Source organism: Phocoena phocoena, chromosome 8 (genome assembly GCF_963924675.1).
Source record: "Phocoena phocoena chromosome 8, mPhoPho1.1, whole genome shotgun sequence".
Taxonomy (NCBI): domain Eukaryota; kingdom Metazoa; phylum Chordata; class Mammalia; order Artiodactyla; family Phocoenidae; genus Phocoena; species Phocoena phocoena.
In genome coordinates, this window is record NC_089226.1 from 34,376,250 (window position 1) to 34,399,521 (window position 23,272).

General features: G+C 32.4%; 1 protein-coding gene across 1 annotated transcript in view; it reads right to left on the minus strand.

Annotated features, from left to right (window-relative positions):
• The window catches only part of CNTN5 (contactin 5), a 1,437,259-nt gene that overhangs the window by 308,968 nt on the left and 1,105,019 nt on the right, over positions 1-23,272 (minus strand). The window contains exon 10 of the mRNA XM_065881340.1: positions 2,946-3,127. Coding sequence (XP_065737412.1) covers positions 2,946-3,127 — 182 coding nt within the window. The remainder of the gene's footprint in view (positions 1-2,945; positions 3,128-23,272) is intronic.

Consider the following 23,272-nt stretch of genomic DNA (forward strand, 5'->3'; position numbering starts at 1 on the left):
CATTTTAACAATATTAATTATTTCAAACTTTGAGCATGTTATACTTTTCCATTTGTTTGTGTTATGTTCAATTTCTTTCATCAGTGTCTTATAATGTTCCACGTATAGGTCTTTTACATCCTTAGTTAGATTTATTCCTAGGTATTTGACTCTTTTTGATGTGATGATAAATGGGATTGTTTTCATAATTTTTCTTACTGAAAGTTTGCAGTTAATTTTTATTTAGAAATGCAACAGATTTCTGTATATTAATTTTGTATCTTGCAATTTTATTGAATTCATTGATGAGCTGTAATAGTTTTGGAGTGGTGTCTTTAGGATTTTATCTATAAAGTATCCTGTCTTTTGCAAAGTTTTACTTCTTTTCCAATTTGGATTTCTTTTTCTTGTCTGATTGCTGTGGTTAGGACTTCCAACACTATTTTGAATAAAAATGGCAAGAGTAGGCATCATTGTCCTGTTCCCGATCTGACAGAAAATACTTTCAGCTTTCCACATTGAGTATGGTGTCAGCTGTGTGATTGTCATATACAGCCTATATCATGTTGAGGTATGTTCCCTCTATACCCACTTTGTTGAGTTTTCATTATAAATGCATGTTGAATTTTGTCAAAAGCTTTTTCTATTGAGATGATCATTTGAGTTTTATTGTTTAATTTGTTAAGGTGGTATATCATATTGATTGATTTGTGGATGTTGAACCATCCTTGCATCCCTGGGGTAAGTCCCAGTGGATCATAGTGTATGATCCTTTTAATGTATTGTTGAATTCGATTGGCTAATTTTTTGTTGACGATATGTACACCTATGTTCATCAATGATATTAGCCTAAAATTTTGTGTATGTGTGTGATATCTTTGTCTGGTTTTGGTATCAGGATGATATTGGCCTTGAAGAATGAATTCAGAAGCATTTCTTTCTCTGCAAATTTTTGGAATAGTTTGAGAAAGATAAATATTAACTCTTCTTTAAATTTTTGATAGACTTCACATGTGAGGCCATCTGGTACTGGACTTTTGTTTTCTGGAAGCTTTCTTTTTTTTTTTTTAAATGGTTGATTCAATTTCATTACCAGAAATTTGTCTGTTCATATTTTCTATTTCTTCCTGCTTCATTCTTAGGAGATTGGACATTTCCAGAAATTTATGTTTCTTCTACATTGTCCATTTTATTGGAATATAATTGTTTGTAGTAATCTCTTATGATCCTTTGTATTACTGTGGTGTTGGCTGTAACTTCTCTTTCATTTCTGATTTAATTTATATGGGATCCCTTTTTTCTTGATGAGTCTAGCTAAAGGTTTATCAACTTTGTTTATCTTTTCAAAATACCAGCTCTTAGTTTCATTGATTTTTAAAAATTGTTTTCTAGCCTCTATTTAATTTATTTCTGCCTCATTTGCTGTCTGGCCCTACCTAATACAGTGGCTGCTGGCCTGCTGGAGTGAGTGCCTGGGTCCCAGCATGGCTGGCTTCATGGCCTGGTGACACAAGGCTGGCACTGAACCACTGGTTGGTAGCTGGTTATGTGGCCCTCAGAGGCTCCTTGGACTGGGGCCAGCCTGCTGATGGTAGGGGCTGGGTCCTGACCCAGCTGGCTGCCAGACCACTGGTGGGTGGGATATCCCTTAAAGTACAAATTCTCTGGAATGCTTTCCTGAATCATCCCAGTAGAATGCAGTGGACCCTGCGCTCCCATAGTCCTTTGCACATGCTTTCATCACAGCAGATAGCATGCTCTGCCCTATGTGGAGCTTGCTTTTCATCTTATCTAGTGGACCAAGAGTTCCTTCAAATCTCTATTACTAGCATGTAGTGCAGTAATAGCCACTAAATAAACATTAGTTGAATTAATGAGTGAATGAACAAAATGTGCATGGCATAGTCAAGTTTGTTGGAGTGCTCAATTTCTAAAGGAGTTGTTACAAATAAGAAAAGGAAAACTGGTTGAATTCAGATATTAATATTTCAAAATACTTTTTAAAGTCCCTGTGAAGAACATTCAGTTTTTTAGAAGAACTGATCTTGAGAAACAGTGACAGTTATAGCTGCTGGCTGATTCAGTTGAATATGAAATTTGTTTAATTTCATATTGGAAACATCTGTATTTGCTTGTATCAGTGCTCTGCATTATAGTTTTCCTCTGTTTTTTAGTGTCCTCATCTGAGAAATACGAGTATTATCACTTACCCTTTATGTATAATGTACATTATAAAAGCAAATATGAAAAGTAGTAAATATGAAAAGTACAATTTGTGATTCATAGAAGTAAAGATGATATTGTACATATTTTTGAAGTAGATTTCCCCAATTTTACACATAACTTGTTATCTCTGAAATTTTTGGACAATATAAACACTTGTAGGCTGTGAAGTTTATTTATTATACAGATGCATTAATTTAGAGTAGGGGCAGCAAATTTTGCCTGTAAAGGATGAGATAGCAAATATTTGAGGCTTTGCAAGTCAGCTGATCTCAGTCTCAATTACTTAATTCTGCCTTGTCAGTGTAACATCTGACCTAGGAAATATGTAAACAAAGGGGTGAGGCTGCGTTCCAATAAATTTACAAGGAAAAAAAGACAAGTAGGATTTGGTTCATGGGCATTAATTGTGACTTCTGATTCAGGCCAAGGGCAGAATAAGTTAATAAAGGTTACAAGATTTGTAACTTAGAGGATGGCTTTGGTGCTGGGAATGTATCTCATTTTTAAGGTTATCAATTCTTTATGTTGTACAAAGAAACTTATAATTCCCATTCATTTTTAATTTAAAGCATTTCTGTGTGTAGGGTAATTTTACCTGATGCTTTGCCATGTAAAAGAAACATGATTATAAATTATTACTCATTTTCTAATGTAGCTAACAAGCAATATTTAGTTCAAATTAGTTTGTATTTTCAGTTTGACTTGGGACTAGAGCATCCATTTTTGCTGAAAACACTTACTGTATACTTGTAATTGTCCACGAAAGGAATTTTTTCCACGTGAGTTTTCAGCTCGGCATTCATACATGCCTGCATCGTCCAGCTGCACATTGGGTATTTCCAGTACTGCCTGAGATTTACGCAGACGTGCTTTACCAGGAATATAACCATTAACCTTCACCCATGTGATTGTTGGAACTGGGCTACAATAAAGAAGGAAAATACCATTAATACACTTTCCACTATTAAGAACATAGATTTTGTTATCTGGTAATTTAAGCACTTAATAGGCTGAGTGCAATAAAGTGTCATCACAATTAAGGACGGTGTGCTGGTTGATGTACTTCACTTTCCATGTGGATCGTCTGGTAAGTAGTTAGATTACAAGGAGGATAGTATCCTTTTCTTTCGTATTTCAGAAAAGCAATTCAGAGACTCTATTTTACATATATATATATATATATATCCATATATATATTATACTTTATATTTTTTACTTTGTAAATTTGTTTAAATGGCAAAAGTAACTTGGATAAATTACAAAATAATATATGCTTATTACAAACGTTGAACAAAAGAGTCAGGAAAAGTGAATTAAGAACTTTTTTTGCTCCCATCCCTTCAAGTATCTCCTTTCTGCAAAAAGAAATACAGTTAGCAAGTAATTTCCCACCTTGTCGCAGTGATGCATATATAAACACATATGATGAGTTATTTTATTAATAAAATATCAAATCCAAGACCAACTCCTGACTTATTCTGGCTAATAGCTGCATATTATTCCCTTGTATAGATGTATCAGAATTTAATCAACCATCCCCTATAGTTAGACATTCAGCATAGTCCCAACCTTTTTCATTTTTTTTTCTTTTTTGGCTACTAAGAAATAATATTTCTATAAGCAACCTTGTACATATATCATATACCATTGCTTTTCAGTTTCTACAGCATTCACAAAAGTGGAATTGATAGATCAAAGGGCGTGCACATTTTTAATTTTAATAAGTACTGCCAGATTGTTTTCCAATAATATAGTAGCAGTTTCCACACGTATAAGTAATATATTAGACTGTTTTCCCATATCTTTGCCACCGCATTATGTGATCAATCTGTTTAATTTTTGTCAGCATTGAAAGGTTAAAAGTGGCATTCTGTTAAGTAATACATTAGACTGTTTTCTAAGTATAAGTAATATATTAGACTGTTTTCCCATATCTTTGCCACCGCATTATGTGATCAATCTGTTTAATTTTTGTCAGCATTGAAAGGTTAAAAGTGGCATTCTGTTAAAATCTCTCTGGACTCTAAGAAAGTTGAACATCTTTTCATAATTATATTGACTGTTTGAATCTGCTTTTCTGTGAATTGTTTGCTTATATTATTTTTCAATTATTTCTTTCACTTTTCTATTTGCCTGTTTGCATTGTTTAATTTCTTAGAGTTCTTTGTGTATTAGGGCTATTATGACTTTGTTTCTCAGAAAAATTCTTTCTCAGTGTATTGATAGTTTATGATGGTATCTGTGATACAAGCTTATAAATATTTTGGGGAGAAACAAACATATTTGTAGTTTCCTTCATAACTTCTGAATTTTTGTTTTCTTGTAAAATTATCTGTAAACCCAAGTTTATGTCCATATTTCCTTCAGCGTTTCTGGTAGCATTTTGTAAAAATTATTTTTTAGCAGTTGGATCTTTAATCCATCTGGACTATATTCATGTTTTTGATGTGAAATAGGAAGTGCAACTAATTATTTTAGCACCCTTAAAACTCCTTTTCCGACAATTTTTGGAATGTTGCCTTTGTTGTATAATTGGTTCTCACATGCTTAAATCTGTTTTGGGCTTCACAGTTTTCGATTTCTCACTACTTCCTTCCATATCTCCTGATCCAGAAACACAACCTTGTGTGTTCCCAGTCATATCTGTTAAAATGCTACTAATTATTTGAGACCCATTCTAAATGCCTCCTCTTCAGTAAAGTCTTCCCTTATTTGTGCAGTCGGCTGGGATTTTTTTTCTTTTAAACATCAAAGTGCTTTTTGTATGCTACTTGGATGTTTTGTAACATTTTACGATGGATTGTAATTGCTAAATGTAGGATATTTTCCACTAATTTTCCTGACTGGAGCAATAACAATATTCACTATTATAAACAATGCTATGATAAACACCCTGTTTATTTTTAAACACTTTTCTTAATTGTTTCTTAGGAATAAAATATAGACTTGAAATTGCTGTACTAGAGTTGACAATTTTTGCTTCAATATCCAGGAAAACTGAACCTTGCATTTTCAAATAACACTTGCATTGGCCTGATATATCATTCTTTTAATGTGTACAAGAATGGATTTGATATATTTTAAAATTTAAGATTTTTGCATCTTTATTCAAAGGTGAGATTGTCTGTGCTCATTAGGTTTGTTGGTTTGCATGTGTGCATATTTGTTAGTGAGTTGGTGGTTGCTTTGTTTACAAGCTAGCATTGACAGATTTGGTATCATAGTGATGGGTGATAGCTTGGTAAACATGCCAGAACATTCATATCTCCTATTCTGATAGCTTAAATAGTAGAGAAATTATATGTTCCTTAGAACACTGATAGGACTCATAAAAATTCACCTGCACCTGCCAACCATCAGCAGAGTTAGTTTTTTGAAAGTGTTTTCAATTTCTTCCATGTTTTCTTTAATTATTTGTATATAAATTTTTACTTGTGTCAACTTTGGCGATTCATGTTTGCCTAGAAAATCAAGTATTTCATCCATAATTTCAATGTTTTAGCAGTGAGTTATATAAATGCCAATTGTTTAAAGGTTTAAAAAAGTCTTCCATCATAAGTGGTCACATGTTTTAGTAGTAGTTAAGCCTGTATTCTACATCCAGACTTCCCAGGATAAATACAGCTCTGCAACTACAAGTTTTTTTTTTTTTTTTTTAAATAGACCTTTACTGGAGTATAATTTCTTCACAATACTGTGTTAGTTTCTGTTGCATAACAAAGTGAATCAGCCATATGCATACACATGTCCCCATATCCCTTCCCTCTTGAGCCTCCCTCCCATCCTCCCCATCCCAGCCCCTACATCATGACAAAGCACCAAGCTGATCTCCCTGTGCTATGCTGCTGCTTCCCAGTAGCTAACTATTTTACATTCGGTAGTGTTTATATGTTGATGCTACTCTCACTTCATTCCAGCTTCACCCTCCCACCCCATGTCATCAATCCCATTCTCTATGTCTACCTCTTTATTCCTGGTCTGCAACTAGGTTCATCAGTACCATTTTTTTTTTTTTGATTCCATATATGTGTGTTAGCATACAGTATTTGTTTTTCTCTTTCTGACTTACTTTACTCTGTATGACAGACTCTAGGTCCATTCACCTCACTACAAATTACTCAATTTCATTTCTTTTTACAGCTGAGTAATATTCCATTGTATATATGTGCCACATCTTCTTTATCCATTCATCTGTCAATGGACATTTAAGTTGGTTCCATGTCCTGGCTATTGTAAATAGTGCTGCAATGAACATTGTGGTGCATACCTCTTTTTGAATTATGGTTTTCTCAGGGTATATACCAAGTAGTGGGATTTCTGGGTCATATGGTAGTTCTAGTTTTAGTTTTTTAAGGAACCTCCATACTGTTTTCCATCATGGTTGTATCAATTTACATTCCCACCAACAGTGTACGAGGGATCCCTTTTCACCATTCCCTTTCCAGCATTTATTATTTCTAGCTTTTTTGATAATGGCCATTCTGACCAGCATGAGGTGATACCTCATTGTAGTTTTGATTTGTATGCAACTACAAGTTTTTTAATATCTAATTTCATTTCTTCAGCTACCCAAAATGTAAAATATGGTAGAAATAATAATACGTAGTTCAGAGGGGAATTATAAACATTTAATGATTTAAAGTACTACCTGGCACAGAGCAAATAGGTGAAAAAAAAATGTTTGCAATAATATGGTGATAATATTTGTATCTTTTTTAAAATTTGTATTTACAATTTTAATGGTTTGAGTATGTGCTTTCTCAATCTCCCCCTCCCCTTTTTAGCATTCAGTATTGGTTAGGGGCACGATATACCAGGGAATACAATAAAATTCAAACACAAAGATGCTATGTAACCTTAAGAATGTTATCTAGGTTCTATGATCTGGTTTCCCCAACTGTAAAATGAGGATATTTACTTGTTCTTTCAGAATGCAAATATCTTGAGGGCAGAGACATCATTTCTCTTGTTCAGCAGTATGTCCACAGTGTCTCATAGAGTGCTGGGCACATAGTTGGTACTTAATAAATGTTTATGAAGTAAATGAATGAATAAGTTTCATAACATGACTTTGAGCATTAAGTGAGCTAAGTTCTTATAAACTGCTTAGCAAAATACATTGTAAGTAGTGAGTACCCAATAAATGTTAGTGACAATGATTAGTTTTGTCAAATGTTTGTCTCTTTTACTCATCTTTAAAAAAACATTTTGAATTTTTAAGTTTTTGGTGTGTGTTTTAGAGTTTCTATTTTTTATTTCCTTATTCTTGTTTCTTGATTAGCACATTTATTATTGTACTCTCATTTTTTTAGCTGGAGGTGTGATATAGTTATTTGTTATGGTTAATAATAAAAGTATGACTGCTTTTACCTCTGATATCAGAGGTAACCACATGCCATATATTTTGACATGTAGAGATCGTGACTTGTAGTTTCTGCTTTTTGGAACTTGTTAAATTAACCTTTGTAGCTAAATATAGAATGAATTATTGTGGAAGTTATATGTCCTTTGGAAAAAGAAGGTATATTTTATTTTTGATAAATGTTTTAAAATTAGATTTTAGATAGCTATTGTTAAATTCAAATACTATTTATTGAATAATTTTCAATGAAGTTATTAGTACATGGAATTGAGTGGAAGCAAACAAGTCAGAAGCCAATTAGATTTAGAGATGACTTCATTGCCAAAGAAACCAAGTGTCTCAGTTTAAAACAGCAACAAATCTTTGAGCATTTGAGCCTTAAAACAAAATTTAAGCCTCCAAATGTAGATCAACAGGAATTTGAGTTACAAAATCTGTACAGCCCCCAAGGAGGGTATACTCCTCAATACACATTTCAACTGTGGCCATGAAATAGAAAAAAAAAAAAAAGAAAAATGTCAGAGAGGGAAGTCAAGATACCCTGGAGGATAGACAAGGTAATTTCTTACAAAGAGTAATATCAGTGTCTAATTAAGAACTCTCTCATTCCTCCCACACACACAAGAGAGAAAAGCTTTACAATGAATGATCTTACAGGAGAATTTCATATTTGTGATGGAGCAGTGAGTAGTTTGGGACTCCTGTTCATCTCTTTTCTGAGTGGAATATTTTTTTTCTGTGGATAATGAACTTATCTTTTAAGTACATATGTTACAGAATCAAGATGATCCATATCTAGACCTGATGGAGATCTGGAAATCTTGGACTTGACTGGATGCAGAGGCCAGATGAGATTTGGTTTGTCTCCCTTGGGAAAAGGAACGAGTGCATTCAATGTGTTGGAAGAACCAAAATATTCTTCAGGAGAATAGATTAACTAAGTGTTCAAAAAACACATTTTCCTTTTTCTCTGGACACAAAATTATGCCTCATTTTTCCAGCATCCCTTAGGTAGGGGCATGGGATTGAGTTCTGGTCAATAGAAAACGGAAAGAACAATGTACCAAACGTGATCCAGGAATGAAATTTCCACATGATCCTCCATTTTCACTTTTCCTGGGTCTGCTGGATAGATGTTAATGTCAATGATAACTCTTGCAGAAATAGGTATATATAAAATACTTTTATGTCTTTGTTGTAGGGAGGAATTAGCTTTTAAAGCAATATATAAAACATTGCTACCCGTAAAAGTATTTATACATTTGACTGCGTTAATATTAACAATTTATTTTTACTAAAAGAACACAACTGTGGAGGAGTTACTTGCCACACAAATAACTGACAAAGCCTACAGATTAAAGAACTCTTACAAATGTTTAAGAAAACAACTCATAAAAATGAGAAAAAGACAAAAGAAAAAAACATAAATTATCAAGAAACATATGACAGCACATTGAATCTTATTAATAATCAGGGAAATGCAAATTTAGATTACAATGAAATTTTATTTCATGCCTAACAGATTTGCAAAATGTAGTACTTTGAAAAACCTGGTAATTGTAGACATGGATGTCAATCAATAAGAAGTCTTATACACATGGTAGGGTTTTATATTTGTACAACAACTTTGGAAAACTATTGGAATCATCTTATAAGTGAGAATAATTACATATTCTATGATCTGGAAGATCACTAATGAGATGGAATGGAATTACTAATTACAATCCCCAGAGAAACTCTTGAACACGTCCACAAAGAATAATGTACACTATTTTTTATACTGGCATTTAAAAATAAACCTTTTTTAAGATAAAATTTACCAAAAATAAAATAAATCTATTTAAGTGTACAGTTTGAAGAGTCTTGACAAATGTACATGCCTATTCAACCATCACCTTAATTAAGTTAACAGGATGTAGAATATTTCTTTCACCCCCAGAAGTTTCCTTATGCCCCTTCCCTATCACCCTCACCCTTGTCCCAGGTGATCAATTATCTGACTTCCATAATTTAAGACTTTGTCTTTTTTAGTCTGTAATGTAAATTGAATCATACAGTCTGTACCCTTTTTAGTCTGGCTTTTTCTCTCAACATAAGATTTGTGAGATTAATCTATGTTGTTGTGTGGATCAATAGGTCATTTCTTTTAATGGTTGAGTAGTATTTTAATACATGGATAAGCCACAATTTTTTTAGCCAGCCTTGACTATTGGACATTTGGGTTGTTTTCAGTTTTAAGCAATTATGAATAAAAACGCTTTGTACATTCATGTACAAGTTTTTGGTGGGCACATTTTTATGTCTCTTGGGTAAGTAACTAGGAGTACAATTTCTATGTTATATGATAAGGTAAATGTTTAACTGTATAAAAAACTGCCAGACTATTTACCATAATAACTATATAGTTTTATACTTCCACCAGAAATGTATAAAATTTCCAGCTGTTTTACATCCTTGAAAAATACTAGGTATTGTCAATCTTTTAAATTTTATTCAATATGAATATCCACATGTTGCAGTACTATTTGCTCAAAATAGTATTCTTTCCCCATTGAGTTACTTGGCATTTTTGTGACAAACTAATCTTATATGTGTGGGTCTATTTATGGACTCTCTTCTCTTTCCTTAATCTGTAAACCTGTCTTATGCCAGTTCCTCACTTTCCTGATTACTACTGCTTTTAGAGAAAATCTTGAAATCAAGTGTGTTAAGTCTTTTATGTTCATTCTTTTTTTTACCAAATTATTCTGGCTATTCTATATTCTTTGAATTTTAATGTAAAATTTAAAAGTAGCTAGCTAATTTAAGTTTCCTGGGATTTTGACTGAATTATGTTGAATTCATATGTGAGTTTGGGAAGATTGACATCTGAACACTACTGAGTGTTGTAATCCATAAACATGATATATCTCTTCAGTTATTTAGATATTCTTTCATTTCTCTCAGCAATATTATGTGATTTCTCAGTGTACAAGTCGTGTGTATATTTTGTATAGTTTATCCCTAAATATTAACTTTAGTACTTTTTGGTAGATTCTCAACATAGTACACATACAGATCTACAGCATCTGCAGAGACTGTTTTACTTCTTCCTTTCCTGTCTCTAAGACATTTTATTTCTTTTTATGGCTTATTTTACTATCTAGGATCCTTTCCCATTAAATGCTGGACATAAGTAGTTAGAGAAAAAAAGAAATGAGGCTATTTTAGTTTTTACCATTTAGTATGATGTTGAATATATATATATATATATATTTAGATACCCTTTTTCTGGCTGAGGAAGCTTCCCTTTAATCCTACATTGTTAAGCATTTCATTAAGTATGTTGAATTTTGTCATATGCTTTTTCTGCCCTAACAAACATGAATGTAAGATTATTCTCTTTTGTTTTATTCATGTGACAAGTTGCATTAATTGATTATTAAGTTTATTTATTTATTTATTTATTTATTTATTTATGGCTGCATTGGGTCTTCATTGCTGCGTGCAGGCTTTCTCTAGTTGTGGCGAGCAGGGGCTACTCGTCATTGTGATGCATGGCCTTCTCACTGTGGTGGCTCCTCTTGTTGCGGAGCACAGGCTCTAGGCACACGGGCTTCAGTAGTTGTGGCTCACGGGCTCTAGAGCACAGGCTGTTAACTGTGGCACACAGGCTTAGTTGCTCCACAGCATGTGGGATCTTCCCAGACAAGGGCTCGAACCCATGTCCCCTACATTGGCAGGCGGATTCTTTACCACTGCCCCACCAAAGAAGCTCACATTAATTGATTCTTAAAAGTTAAACAATTTCTGTATTCCTGAGGTAAACCTCACTTGGCCATATGGTACCATTTCTTCCTTATGTGCCTGACAAAATACATCAGTGAAGCTCTCCTATTCTAAAGTTTTTGCAGTGGGGAGGTTTTTAATTACAAATTCAATTTCATTAATAGATATGGGATAATTCAGTTTTTTCTATTTCTTCTTTTGCCAATTATGCAAATTATGTCCTTTAAGGAGTTTATTTAGTTTAATTGTAAAATTTAGTGTTAAACATTCCCTTCCTGTCATTTAATGCTTTAGAGTAGAGATATAGTGGTTTCCTCTTTCCTACTTGATATTGATAATTTGAATTTTATCTCTTCTTTTTTATGTTTATCAATTATATTGATATTTCAATATATTGATATTCCATTTTTTCCCATTGTCTGTCCATATTCAATTTCATTGATATCTGCTATTTAATCTTTCTTTCCTTGTATTAACTTTGATTTTAAAGTGATTCACATTTCTAATTGTTTAAGGTGGAAGTTTAGACCATTGATTTTCAAATTTTCCCTTTTTTAAACATACAAATTTACACTTAAGCATTACCTTAACTATATCACACATTGTGTTTTCATTATTATTCAGTTCAAAATATTTTCTAATTTCCCCCATGATTTCTTCTTTGACAATTTGGTTATTTAGTTGTGTTTTCTTGAATTTCCAAATATTTTGGTGACTTTTCAAGTATCCTTTTGTTATTGATGTACAGTTTAATTTTGTTTCAGTTAAAGATTCCACATATACACGATATCATATGATATTTGTCTTTCTGTGTCTGATTTACTTCACTCAGTGTGACATGATATCACTTATATGTGGAATCTAAAAAAAAAAAAAAAGGTGCAAATGAACTTATTTACAAAACAGAAGTATTATCACAGATGTAGAAAACAAACTTATGGTTACCACAGGATAAGCGGGGGAAGGATAAATTGGGAGACTGGGGCTGACATAAACACACTACTATATACAAAGTAGATAACTAATAAGAACCTACTGTGTAGCACAGGGAACTCTACTCAATACTCTGTAATGGCCTATAGGGGAAAAGAATCTAAATAAAGAGAGTATATATGTAAACGTATAACTGATTCATTTTGCGGTACACCTGAAACTAACACAAAATTGTAAATCAATTATATTCCAATAAATTTTTTTTAAAAAAGAATATACTCTCTAAATTTTCAGTCCTGTAATAAGGAGTGATACTTCTTTTATGACCTACCATATAGTTAATCTTTGTGAATGTTCCATGAGTAGATTTTTTAAGTGTGTTCTATAGTTAGTGGCTGTAGTATTCTTTAAATATAAGTTATGTCAAGTTGGTTAATAATTGTATTCAAGTCTTCTGTACTTTACTGATTTTCTGTCTTTTTGTTCTTGTAATTGATAAATTACTGGAGAAGAATGTTACTTTATTGATTTTCCATCCTGCTATTCTTGTAATTTATAAGTTACCAGAGAAGAGTGTTAAAATTTCCAATTATAATTGGGGATTTGTCAATTTCTTCTTTAATATCAAATTTTCCTTCTTATATTTTAAAGCTTTGTTATTAGGTGCATATACATTTTAGATTTCTAATATCGTCTTGAGAAATTAATCTTTTTATTATTATGAAGAGCCTATCTTCATATTAGGTAACATTCCTTGTGCTAAAGTATACTACCTGATATTAAGATAGTAACTTTAACTTTCTTATGAGTAATGTTTATATCTTTTTTATCCTCTTGCTTTCAACATATATACTCTTGATAGATGATAGATAGATAGATAGATAGATAGATGACAGATATAAACACATTTAAAATGGGATTCTTGTAGACAGTATATTATAGTATTATAGGGTCTTGATTTTTCATCCAGTTTGACAATGTCCACCTTTGGTGTGTTTTAGTGAATTTACATTTAACACAGTTATCTATGGTTGGGTTTGAAGTCTAGTTTTCTTTCTACTTCATCAGTTTTTTGTTCCTTTTTTGACCTCTTTCTTTTCCTTATTTTCCTTTAATTACTTATTATTATTATTTTTTATTATTTCATTAAGGCCCTCTATTGATTCATTAGCTATAGCCCTTTGTTCTTTTTATGTATATATTGTTGTTCTAAAGCTTGGAATATGTATCTGACAATATTATGCTCACTTGTTTCCCTTCCCATATTTTGTGCTATTTTTATCATATACGTTATTTCTACATACTTTATAAACCATCCACCACATTGCTATTATTTTTACTTTCGAGAAAAAAGTAGAAATTAGAAATTTTAGAAATTAAAAAGAGGAAATATATTTTCTATTTACACACATTAAAAAAGAAAAAAGTGATTTCTAGCTTTTCATTCATTTATGGGGATTGGAGTTTCCAAATAATATTAGCTTTCCTTCAGCTTAAAAAACGTTCTTTAGCATTTCTTATAATGCTGTCTACTACAACAAGTTATTTAGGATTTGTATTTTTGTTTGTTTTGTTTTTTCTTGACCATGGTTTTATTTTGCTTTCATGTTGGAAGAATATTTTCACTGGAAAAATAATTCTGGATAGACTATCTTTAAATTTTTTCTTTTAATAATTTTTTAGCAATTAGATTATGGTGTGCCTTATACTGCTTGCATTTCATTGAGCTTTGGATATCTGTGGAGTTATATTTTTCAATAATGTGATAACTTTTGACTATAATCTTCAAATATTTGTATGCCTATCACTATCTTCTGGAACTAAACTTCCATATATAGTAGATAACTTAATGATTGTTCCATAGATCTCTTAGGCATAATTCAATATTTTTTCTCTATATATTTTATATAGTTTCTATTGCTCTATCTTCAAGTTCATTCATCTATTCTTCTGCAGTGTCTAACCTGATATTAAGCCAAACAAGTAAATTTTTAAATTTAGTCATTAATATATTTGTAAGAGCTGTTTTAAAATGTTCCTTGTAAATGTATAATACCTGATATTTCTCTGTGTTTTTTGACTGATTTTCTCCTGTTTACAGTTCATTTTTTTGTTTCTTCATATTTCTAGCAATATTTGTTACATCCTATACATTGTCAGGTACCTGATTTTTTTAATTTGTTCCTTAACAATTGGTAGATTTTGTTCTGACATGCAAATTTACTTGTAGCTCAGCTTAATCCTTATGAGGATTGTTTGTAATCTTTGTTAGGATGTGTTCAGAGTAGTCTTTATTTTAGGACTAGGTTAACCCTTGTCCTAAGGTCTGGTCTTTTTTAGGTTCTCTGGTGAATTAACCATTTTTGTTCATAAAATTTTATCACTTTGATTGGTTGGGGTTTTCATTTCTTTTGACTCTGTGCAATGTCCAGTATTTTTTCAGCTTCCTGGTGGTTTTTCTTCTCCAATAGTTTTTCTTAGAGTGTGAAGTCTCACTCTATACATACACTGCTTATTATTTGGTCAGTTACTCAATGATATCCCAATGTAGATTTGAACAAATCATCCTCTGTGTTGCTTTCCCTTTCTGTTATTCTGCCTTATAAATTTCAGTCACCTCAGCCTCTCTGCTACCCTTTCTCTGTCTTTTCAGCTCACTGAGACTGTTGTGCTCTTCTTGGGTTCTTCCTCCCTAGGTCAGTTTGTGGTAAATGCTTCCTGGCAGAAAGCTGGAATGATACACATTAGTTTTCTATTTATTAAACAAAGTAAATAAACTACACATACCCTCAACAAAGGTTGTGGAAACAAAAGGAAGCCATGAATGATTACATATATTATAATATGAATTTAGCAATATTTTTAAATTAAGAAAAAATAAAGAATATTTTGATATATATCCACATGTTATAAGATAATTTTGTTAAAGCAAATCACAAGGATGATAAACAAATACTTCAGGCTGTTGGTTCCTCATAGGGAAAGGCAGGTGGGATTGGTGAAGACCACATAATGACTTCAAGATTATTGTTACTTTTGGTACTGTTTTGATTCTTATGTTTGTTGCAGGGTTCTTAAGAATTATTTTATATTAAAGATATGTTATATTAAAATGTATACATCAAAAGTGACTGATATTTTTATTTCTCACTCATGTATTCTCAGATATAATTGTCATCCTTTTCCAAATAAAAATGTGTTGGATAAATAAACCTACTTTAACATCTAATTTTCTTTTTCTATTCATTTTATTATCATCAGGTTCTATAATCACTATTTGCTTATGTGATGGCATTTCTAGTACAGCTCTTTTTTTTTTAATAATAGATGTATATCTAAAAGAATTTATATGAAGTCATTCATATTTTCCTACCAATCTATATGGTAATATAGAATTTCAAATCAATCTTGGAGGTCAATTCATTTCTGACACTTTACATTAAGTTTCTTCGTCTCTACATTTACTACCAGTTATATAATCTACACATAAATAATTTAATGCCATAGAGAAGTACCACTGAAAAGAAAGCTTGGTTCTTTCATATGAGAATATTCCCTTCTTGATATTATTTTCTTACATCAAGATTTCTATATTTCCTCCTCAGTAAAATACAAAATTACTGAACTAAACACTTACCTTGCATGACATATTTTTTCTGTCTCTAATCTTTACATCATTTCTAGCTTAGTTTGTGTTTGGGCCTTAATAAATGGAATTATAGCTGACCCTTAATTATTTATCTAAGAACATACTACCTCAAATAGTAATGGCCAAAGTTAAAATTGCCATTCTCTACTTTCTTAAGTTTTTAATGCCTTAATTTTCAGTAGTATATTCATAGACTTTCTGACTCTTGTTTGAATCATTCTAGCTACTTTATTTATTTTTTTTTTGTAAGTTTATTTCCTAATTGACAATTTTTTTTGATAACTTACAAGAGACTCCTGTTTTTTTTTTTTACGGTACGCGGGCCTCTCACTGTTGTGGCCTCTCCCGCCGCGGAGCACAGGCTCCGGACGCGCAGGCTCAGCGGCCATGGCTCACGGGCCCAGCCGCTCCGCAGCATGTGGGATTTTCCCGGACCGGGGCACGAACTCGTGTCCCCTGCATCGGCAGGCGGACTCCCAACCACTGCACCACCAGGGAAGCCCTAGCTACTTTATTTTGTAACAAAATCTTAATTCCTATGCAACATCTCTTTCAATCTCCCAGGGAAAGAACTCAGCATTAATAGACAAAATATGTGAGATGTAAGGCAAGGCTGTGGGATAGTGATGAGTAGTTTCAGGTTATGAGATTGAAGGGGACATGAGAAAACACTTCTGAAAGTAGGAAGAAAAAAATGCACTTTGATGGCATAAGAAGGAAGATCTAGGAAGGAAAAAATAAAGAGAACTTCAGTATTAAGAGTGATTATGGTCAAAGTTTCAAGAGTTTCAAGTGTGTTCATTAACTCCTTCAATAAATTTTTTCCTAGTTCTTACTGCATGCCAGAACTATATTAGAAGTGAAGATTAATGAAATAACTGATAGAATGCATTAGGGAATTTCTAACAATTATAAAGGCCGAAAAATGAACTAAATGATTGAAATACAAAGGGAGATGGTGTTAAGAGAACATAGTCAAGAAGACTGTTTATATTAGACTGGAAAGTGAGGGAATGTAGTCCAGAAAAGATGAAACATGAGGTGAGCTTTGAGGGTTAGGAAAATTTATCTAGGCAGCAAAAGTATGTTCCTGGCAGTGAAATCCATGTGCATAAACACAGAAAAGCAGGAGATAGCATGTCAGATTGATGGAACATCACATAATGTAATGTATGTTACACTGCATGATGTGTGCAGGAAAGTGCTGGTAAGTCTATGAAAAGTGCATGTTTTCCCTTCAAAAACAAAGATATATTCAATAAATTTTCAATGCCGTTTACTTCTTTTTTTACTTTCTTATATTCTCAAGATTAGTATTCTAAAATTTTTGCCTGCAAGTTGTTAGAAGCTTTGGAAAGTAAAAATTTCAAAAAGCATGCATGGAGTGGCTGAAGACTTAATTGGAAAGATTTCTGTATGGAATGATATGCACAAGCTATTATTAAATGAAATAGTGATCTTGAGCCTAGTAGCAGTTCTAACTTTTTACAGGCATTTTGTATAGCTCATATTTATTTATGTTGTTCATGACACCTTAGGGAAAATAATTTTTGCTGTTTTCAAATGACTTCTTTATAATCAAGTATGTTTCATTCATTTTTCTTTGTAGGTACATAGGATTTTTTAAATATCTGAGAATATGGTAAAATTTGAATCTACTTAATATTATAATATTATTCAAAGAAAATTTCTTTTCAATAATAATCTGAAGTGGGGTTTTTGCTTAAAAAGAGGACTTATTTTAGCTACACTAAGAAAATGAGTAGAAATGTCAGCTTTGATGGTAAGGCAGAGACGGTTATATTTTTCCTTATTTTAGACTGTTGAACTTATATCTGTTCAACTATACATTTTATTTTCATGTAGAATAAGCAAAGCAACTTAAAGAAGGTAAAGGAGCTTTTTCTTACTAATATTGTACTGAGAATGGCACTATTCATTTGGCTCAAAAATACCCCTGCTAACAAGTAAAAGATTGTGAAGCTACGTTGAAATTCTGACACATGCTTTTTGTTATGCGCTGTCAAAGTGACAAGATAAAAAGTGCCTCCAAATGTAGCTCTAGAAAGTAAGGAAAGTGTTGGATGAACTTTAGCCATTGTTGAATTCATTAAAGGTATTTTTTTAAAGATCATTTTTATACATATGATAAGGTAGTGTGTGGAATCTGTCAAGGCAGAAGGAATACTTAGCTGTAAAGATTTAATGATTTCAAAGGAAAGTACTCCCCAACTGCAAATCACCATACATAGACAAACTGTAGGTATATCTAATGGAGCTTCCTATTTTCCTTGCATAAGTCACAAGTGGGATATGAATTTTACATCTGATTTGAAAATACACACAGTTATGGCTCCTTTGTGACTTGCACAGAAAAGAAGGAAACATTGTATAGCTTTGATAGAAACTGAAAAAACTAAGTTTTGTAACTTTTCTCTAAGAAAGCACATAAAAAGCCATCATAAAAAAAAAGGTATTAAGCTAAAGTACTTTTTTCTTTTATGATCCTGTAACCCAAAAAAAAAAAAAAAAGAATAAAGCTCAACTGCTAGTGTAGGTGATCACTACTACTACTAGCTACATAATATGCAAAATCTTCGAAGGCAGAAGTTTTCTATGTAAAAGTTTGGAAACTTTCAGCAACAGTGAGCATGATGCCCAGATCTTTCTTGAGAGCGTTTCACCTTTGAGGCAAGAAACCAGTGTCACAGTCACCAACAATTTGACTAGTTAGCATTTAAGGAGGAGAAATTAATTGCATCTAACTTACGTACAAACTTTAGATCTGTCTGCTTTCTGATTCTTGACTAATGTATTGACTCATAGCCTTTTTCCACTTAGGAACTAAGAGTCACAGTTCAGACTGTGACTTAGGCAAGTAATCAAGTTTGGGTAAAGAATCTTGGTAGTTTCTGTGTGGTTATGGTCCGGCATGGTCTTTATATTGGGTTGGCCAAAAACTTCTTTTGGGTTTTTCCACAGATGTAATGGAAAAACCCAAACAAACTATTTGGCCAGCCCAACATTTTTATCATTGTTTTATAAAACTTACTACTTTTCTTCCCTTTAAAGAAAGTAATGTAACAGTGAAAGCAGTTAATTCTGAGGTCAGTCCATGTCTCATATATTGACAATTGGATGCCAGTATATGAGACATGTAGTTCTTTTCCACATGTAGTTCTTCCCAGGTGCTTCTTAGCCCCCAAATCAGAGGAGGCTCTTAAATTCAGCCAAATGAGGACTTGGAAGAATCACATGCTAAACTGTTTTTGCCAAGGAACAACAAGACTAGGTTTGTAGATAGCTGAAGGAAGTGTCTGGAATAATGATATATTTATTCATTCATTCATTAAAAAATTATATATGATGTATGTACTATGTGATATGTTGTAATAGATTTTATAATAGATATGGGGGTTTTAATGATAAACCTGATAGACATGGAACTTTCATACAATTAGTTAGGTAATGACTTTAAAGAATAATAGGCATGATTTTGATGAAGTACAGAGATAGGAGCACCCAAGGCAGTGTGGTGGGAGATGGAGAATGTTTCCTTAAGCAAGTAACATTAAGTTCATTCTTGAAGGTGAGCAGGAGTTGTCCAGTTAGAGGCAAAAATTTTCAAGGAAAAGTTAGTAGCATGTGCTGCCTTGTAAGAGAAAATGATGTATTTAAGGAAATGAAAAATTCAGTATGTTTGGTGGTGACAGGCCTGAAGAGGTAGGCAGGAGTGAGCATGAAGTGCAATAAAAGTAATTTTAAAGAGCTTGGACTTTTCTTAATGGCTACTGAAAATCTTTGAAGCATTTTAAGCAGATGTGTGATGTTCATATGTGAGTTTAGGACAGGGCTCTACAAACATTTTTTACAGCAAGATATAGTAAACATTTTAAGCTTGCAGACTAGATGGTCTCTGTTTTAAGTACTCAAGTCTGCCATTGTAGTGAGAAAGCAGACATGGCAATATATAAATGAATGGGTATGGCTGTGCTCCAATGAAACTTTGTTTATGAAGAAAGGTTATCAGTCATAGTTCATAGCTTACCAACTCTCTATTTAGGATATTATATTTGCAGCAAATAGAATGCATTGAGAATAAGTAAAATTAGAGGTAGGGAGAAAAATTAGGGGGCTGATGAAGATATCTATATGAAAGATGACTCTGGTCTAGACAAAGGTAATGGAGTAGAAATAAGAAATGGATATTTAAAATATTTAAGAGGTAGAAATAACAGAACTTGAGTACAATGAGAAAAAAGGTTGCAATGTTAGTCACCGGGTTTTTGGCTTATATAACTGGAGAACAAGAGACACTATTAATTGGGCTCTTAATATGGGCCAGACACTGTTCCAAGTACTTTGTCTTTGTACATATCAACTCACTGAATTCCTTCCTCCCTTCCCTCACATTAACATGAGATCAATTTCCCTAACAACTTTTTAAGTGTCCAATAAGTTATCATATTGGATTATCAGTGCAATGTTTTGTACAGCAGATCTAGAACTTAATTATTCTCCATAGATGAAACTTTATCATAGTGAATAACAACTCCCTATTTTCCCTCCCCATTATCCCCTGCCAACCATCATTCTACTCTCTACTTCTATGTGTTTGATTATTTTATATACCTCATCTAAGTGGTTATCATGCAGTACTTCTCATTTTGTGACTGGATTTTTAATTTAGCATAATGTTCTCTAAGTTCATCCATATAACAGGATTTCCTTGCTTTTTTAAGGCTGAATAAAATTCCATTTTATTGATATATAACGTTTTCTTTATGCATTAATTTATCAATGTACATTTAGATTGTTTACAAATCTTGGCTTTCGTAAATAATGCAACAATGAATATGAAGTGCAAAAATCTCAAGACCCTAATTTCATTTCTTTTGAGTAAATGCTGAGAAGTGGGATTGCTGGATTATATGGTAGTCACATTTTTAATTCTTTGAGGAGCCTCCATAATATTTGCCATAGTGGCAGCATCATTTTACATTCACACCATCAATGTCTAAAGGTTCCAATTTTTCCACTTTTTTACCAATACTTGATGTCTTTTGATTGTTTTGATAATAGCAATCCTAACAGGTATAAGGTGATATCTCATAGTAGCTTTGATTTGTATTTCCTGATGATTAGTGATATTGAACAACTTTTCATATACCTTTTAGCCATTTGTAAGTCTTCCTTGGAGAAATGTCTATTCAAGTTCTTTGCCCATATTTTAATCAGATTATCATTATTTTTTTTTTTTAATTTTTGCTATTGAGTTGGAGTCCCTTATATATTTTGATATTAACCTCTAATCAGATATATGGTTTGCAAACATTTTCTCCCACTCTGTAGATTGCATTTCATTCTGTTAATTGTTTCCTTTGCTGTGGAGAAGATTTTCAGATTGATATAGTGTCATTTGTTGATTTTTTGCTGTTATTATTTGTGTTTCTGGTGTCATATCCAAGAAATCATTGCCAGATCAATGTCATAAATTCTTCTCCAATGTATTCTAGGAGTCTCATAGTTTCAAGTTGTATGTTTAAGTTGTTGATCCATTTTGAGTTGATTTTTTTGTATGGTGTAAGATAGGGGTTGAATTTTATTCTTTTGCATGTAGGTATCCAGTTTTCCCAACAACATTTGTTGAAGAGACTTGCCTTTCTTCATTGTATGGTCTTGGCACTCTTGTCTGAGATCAATTGATCATATTTGTGTGAGTGTATTTCTGGGCTTCCCATTCAGTTACATTAGTCTACATGTCTGTCTTTATGTCAATACCATACTGTTTGAATTACTGTAGCTTTGTTATATAGTTTGATATCAGGATGTGTGATGGCTCCAGCTTTGTTCTTCTTTCCCAAAAAAATTTTCTCTCTTTGAGGTCGTTTGTGGTTCCATAAGAATTTTAAGATTTTTTTTTTTTTAATTTCCAAATGCCATTGGAATTTTGTCATAGATTGCATTGAATCTGTAGAATGCTTTGAGAAGTATGGACATTTTAACAATATTATATCATTCAGTCTATAACATAAGATGTTTTTCTGATTATTTGTGTCTTCTTTATTGCCTCACCAGTGTTTTGTAATTTTCAGTGTATGTCTTTCACTTCCTCAATTAAGTCTATTCCCAAGCATTTTGTTCTGTTTTATGCTGTTGCAAATGGGATTGTTTTCCTAATTTCTCCTTCAGATTGATGTTAGTGTACAGAAATGCAACTGATTTTTGTATGTTGTCTTGTATCTTGCAACTTTACTAAGTTAATTTATTAGTTCTAACAGTTTGCGTGTGTGTGTGTGTGTGTGTGTGTGTGTGTGTGTATGAATGTGTGTAGTTTTAAAAGTTTTCTATGTTAAGATCATGTTATCTGCAAACAGATAATTTTACTTCTTCCCATCTTACTTTGATGCCTTTTATTACTTTTTCTTGCCTAACTGATTTGGAACTCCCAGTACTATGTTGAATAGACATGTCAAGAGTGGGTATCCTTGCTTTGTTCCTGATTTTAGAGGAAAAATCTCTCAGGTTTTCAGCACTGAGTATAATGTTACCTGTGGGATTTTTATTATATGACCTTTATTATGTTAAGTGAATTTTCTCCTATTTTCAGTTTGTTGGGAGTATTTATTATGAAATGATGTAGAGTTTTGTCAAATATTTTTTCTGCATCTAATGAGATGATCATGTGGCTGTTGTCCTCTCTGTTGATGTAATGTGTCATAGTACTTGATTTTCATATATTGAACCATTGTTGAATCACAAGAATAAATCTCACATGGTTGAGCTGTGTAGTCCTTTTAATATACTGTTCAATTTTGTTTGCTAATAGTTTATTGATAACTTTTGCATCTATCTTCATCAGAGATATTAGCCTGTAAGCTTTCTTTTCTTGCAGTGTCTTTGCCTTACTTTGGTATTAGGGTAGTCCTGGCCTCATAAAGTGAATTTGGAAGAGTTACCTCCTGTTTAATTTTTGGAAAAGTTTGAGAAGGATTGGCATTAATTATTCATTAAGTGTAAAATTCACCACTGAAGCCATCTGGACATGGACTCTTCTTTGTTTGGAAGCTATTGATTACTGATTCAAACTCCTTACTAACTGTAGATATGTTTAGATATTCTATGCCTTCATGATTAGGTCTTGGTAGGTTGTATGTTTCTAGACATTTATCCATTTATTGTATGCTATCTAATTTTTAGCATATAATTGTTCATATTAGTCTCTAATGATTCTTTTAATTTTAGTGGCATCAGTTATAATGTCTCCTCATTCATTTTCTGTTATTTATGTGAATCTATTCTCTTCTCTTCTTAGTGAGCCTAGCTACTGTTTTGTCAATTTTGTTTATCCTTAA